Source organism: Trematomus bernacchii, unplaced genomic scaffold (genome assembly GCF_902827165.1).
Source record: "Trematomus bernacchii unplaced genomic scaffold, fTreBer1.1, whole genome shotgun sequence".
Taxonomy (NCBI): domain Eukaryota; kingdom Metazoa; phylum Chordata; class Actinopteri; order Perciformes; family Nototheniidae; genus Trematomus; species Trematomus bernacchii.
This window is the reverse complement of record NW_022987313.1, coordinates 12,012,335-12,015,800: the sequence shown is the minus strand read 5'-3', so window position 1 is coordinate 12,015,800 and position 3,466 is coordinate 12,012,335. Positions and strand designations below refer to the sequence as shown.

Genomic DNA, 3,466 nt, shown 5'->3' with positions numbered 1-3,466 from the left:
CGCTAAATATCTATACTCGTAACTTTCTCATTCAGCTTCACGCTCAAATATGATCTTTAATACAAATTCGAGAAATTTGAATTAAATGTCTAAGATAATATACATTTTACAAATTGTAATTAATAAACACTTTTTCTTTATTCGCATTTGTTTTGTATGGTTGGTGTTGGAATCCATAATTTTGCTAAATGTATCATTTGACGAGTGCAACAATAATAATAATAATAATATTAATAATAATACTAATAATTCGAGTGTAATTAACCTTAATGCAAGATCATAATAATTTGAGGCATGCTCTTCATTCTTTTATGTAATATATTCGATTTTCCAATAATTGCTAGTCGTTGTGTTTTATGGAGCCTCGCATTCCCGATGAAATTGACCAATTACATTACGGCACAACGAAGGTCTGGGCCTATTAAACTCAGTAAGATTAATGTATTTTGAGGAGTTTCATAAAAAAGGAACTATATTATTTATACATTGATGCATGAATTTAAATCACTATTAAACCTGCTTGTGAGTGTTCGTGATTCAAAAAAAGGTGATTCCCGGTCTTAGACTCCTGCAGACTTCCTCCATGAAAGGCAGCCCTCCAAAATGTCACCTGAACAATGCTGGCTCCCTCATCGACCTTGCTTTCCTGCTCAATTTGGTCTCAATCACAACATAATGAAAATGCACTCCAAAACCTTTAAAAAAAAATTACTTCTTCAGGAATAGCTCTCACACTTCCAGTTATTTATTGTTAACGTTCACTTGGTTTTTGAAACATATACAGCAGCCATCACGCATTTGTTCCTTTTTAACTTACAAAAGAATAGAGAAAACATAAAAGTGGACGCAATAACGATTATTATACAGTTAAACGCATTCTTGTGTGTTAGCCAAATATACAAGTCCCTACTTTATTTAATAAGTCTAAATGAATACATTAGTTTACAATATTAATATGATAAAATACCAGGTTATCACCGTAAATAAGGAGTGGTGGCTTTAGTGTACTCCAAACCTGATCCCACCTTTCCCCCTCAAACCCCCCCTCCCCCCACACACCCCAAGTCCGAACTCAAGTGAAGCAGCATTCCTTTTTGTTTCAACAACATAGACTACGTTTAAAACATCATGAGGAAGGTCCAAAACATGGATTACAAAAGGTCCAGAAACGACATAATTGCTTTCAAGGGCAGCCATTTCTGTAATGTTCAAAAATAGACTCCCCTCTCAGAGATGTCAAGAAAATGTGCCCTGATCAGCTGGTGCGCCTCTGTGCCCTGATGTTTCTCCAACACCAAAGGGCCCCCGTTTTCAGTTCCCACAATATTCATATATGATATATGATATATGAAATATATATATATATGAATATTGTTTTGCTCGTGGGCTCATCCGCAGGTTCACATAGAAAAAGTGGAAAGTGACAGTATGTATTAAGTCCTACCACGTTCTGCCGTAGAGGAGGTTTGAGCTGACCATGTTACTGGTGTAATCTACAGCAGAATTGTCTATCTGGGCCATGTTGAGCTGGCTGTGCAGTGAGGGGGGGCTGGGCGACATCTCCTCCAGGTCCATAGCGTTCACCTGCTGCTGCTGGCTTTGGTGCTGGCTGAGGCTGCTGGTCGAGGATGCGAGCACAACTCCGGCTCCGTTCTGTTGTTGGTTTTGTTGTTGGCTCTGTTGCACCTGTTGCTGGTTCGGCGTCGGCGTGTTGGAGCCGTTCTGGCACGGTTTACCGTCCTTCACCAGAACTGGCACGGCTACGCGCCTCGGGGACTGCGACTGCTGCTGGCACAGGTTCCCGTCCTGTTGCTGCTGCTGCAGCTGCTGCGTCGCCTTGTCTTTGGCCTGGCGCTTCATCTTGTACCGGTGGTTCTGAAACCAGATCTTCACCTGGGTCGGTGTCAGGTGGATCATGCTGGCCAGGTGCTCCCTCTCAGGCGCCGACAGGTACTTCTGCTGCTTAAACCTCCTCTCCAGCTCGTAGACCTGAGCCTGCGAGAACAGGACGCGCCGTTTCCTCCTGGGCGCAGAGTGGAGAACTGGCATGGATTTGGAAGGGTCCCCCATTCCTGAGAGGCTCCCCATGCCGGACATGTTCATACCTGTGGAATGTCCCATGAATCTAGAAACTTAAAAATATACATACATATACATGCGTTCAATAAACAGAAGAGGAGAACACTGTTTCGCCTGTCTTTATCCATTGTTTTATTACTATAAGCAAATAAAACACAAGCTGGAAAGCATTAGCCTAAAAAACACATTTGATAATAATAATAATGATAATAATAATAATAATACCAATAATAATAATAATAATAATAATAATACCAATAATATTAATAATAATGCTTTTAATTATTTGCTCATGACAAAGATGAAAACAAGTCGAGCCAGACTTGAAATAATTATCTCCTTTTCAGTTTAACCGTCAGAAATAGTCTTTGTAAATTAAAGAAGTCTTAAAATTGTGTAAATAATTAGCATTTACTTGTTATCGTTAGCTACCCAAACATAGATTAAATATGATTAAAAAGCAAAGCATATTTCGCCTTGTGCGTCTGCCCCTCTCATTCCTCATATGTCAATGTATTTATATTTATTAATAATGACATTTAAAAAAAATAGAAAATTGTGCATAAATGGATCAAATAACTTACTTGTGGAGTATCTTGGATCAGGGTTGGAGCTGTACCACCCTGTTGCTGCTGCACTATTCCGCATGCTTTCCTGGTACGACGGGAGGTCTCCCATGTTGCCAATGCTTCCATTGCAGTATCCCCCCATCGAGCTGTGGGAGAACTGGGAGACGGTGTGCGGCATGTGGTACGTGGTGGCCACGGTGCCGTTATGGCCCATGGAGTGCTGTTGCATGCCGGTTTGAGACACCTGAGGCTGTCGGTAGGCTCCCAGTGGAGAGGTTAGGTTCCCTGCGCCGTCCATGCCACTAAACTTCTTGTAGGACTCCTCGATTGGACTCAAAATATCTGTCACTGAAAAAGGCGTAGTGTGCTTTGGGCTCAACGACATGATTCAGAAAGCAGGTAGATTTTTGTGTTTGAGCAGATCAGCCGTGTTGTTGTATCGGCTCTCTCCTTGGTGGATGTCTACGTAAGAGAGTGCTTGTAGAGCGCCTGAGATCCTATTGATCGCCTTGGAGAAGGAGGCGAGCCCAGGGCGCTCTTAGCCCGGGTTTATTGGAGCCAGGAGCCAGGTTTACGACAAACACAGGGGGCGGAGCAAACCTCCTAAACCAGCAAACAATAGTCATTGACATTTTAGCGAAATAATTCATGAAATAAATACTCTTTGCTTTATATTAACTTGTATAAATAAATAAAACATGTTTTTTTTTCACCATATATTTTCGAATCTCTTTTTTCCCCTGACATACAGGTGAGAATAACCCTGCTGCACATCAGCTGATCTGACCACATTATGACATTTTTTTTGCGTCAGGAGG

The 3,466-nt window shown here is 41.3% G+C and overlaps 1 protein-coding gene across 2 annotated transcripts; it reads right to left on the bottom strand.

The window, feature by feature from the left end:
• Positions 1–724: 724 nt before the first annotated feature.
• nkx2.4a (NK2 homeobox 4a) lies at positions 725–3,136 on the bottom strand. Of its 2 annotated transcripts, none has more exons than XM_034125478.1 (2): positions 2,664–3,136; positions 725–2,105 (listed from the first exon to the last, which is right to left on the bottom strand). In XM_034125478.1, exons 1-2 carry the CDS (start codon positions 3,031–3,033, stop codon positions 1,441–1,443), a joined length of 1,035 nt encoding a protein of 344 aa, XP_033981369.1. In that variant the 5' UTR covers positions 3,034–3,136; the 3' UTR covers positions 725–1,440. The 2 variants fall into 2 exon arrangements, with proteins under 2 accessions (XP_033981369.1, XP_033981360.1); XM_034125469.1 differs by having other exon boundaries at positions 725–2,132; positions 2,664–3,033.
• Positions 3,137–3,466: the final 330 nt, after the last annotated feature.

Excerpts from the sequence above, each read along its gene's own strand:
- nkx2.4a (XM_034125469.1), bottom strand. The coding sequence starts at position 3,033 with ATGTCGTTGAGCCCAAAGCACACTACGCCTTTTTCAGTGACAGATATT. Across the intron at positions 2,133-2,663 it reads TGATCCAAGATACTCCACAA|TTTCTAGATTCATGGGACAT; the intron begins GTAAGTTATTTG and ends TATATTTTTAAG.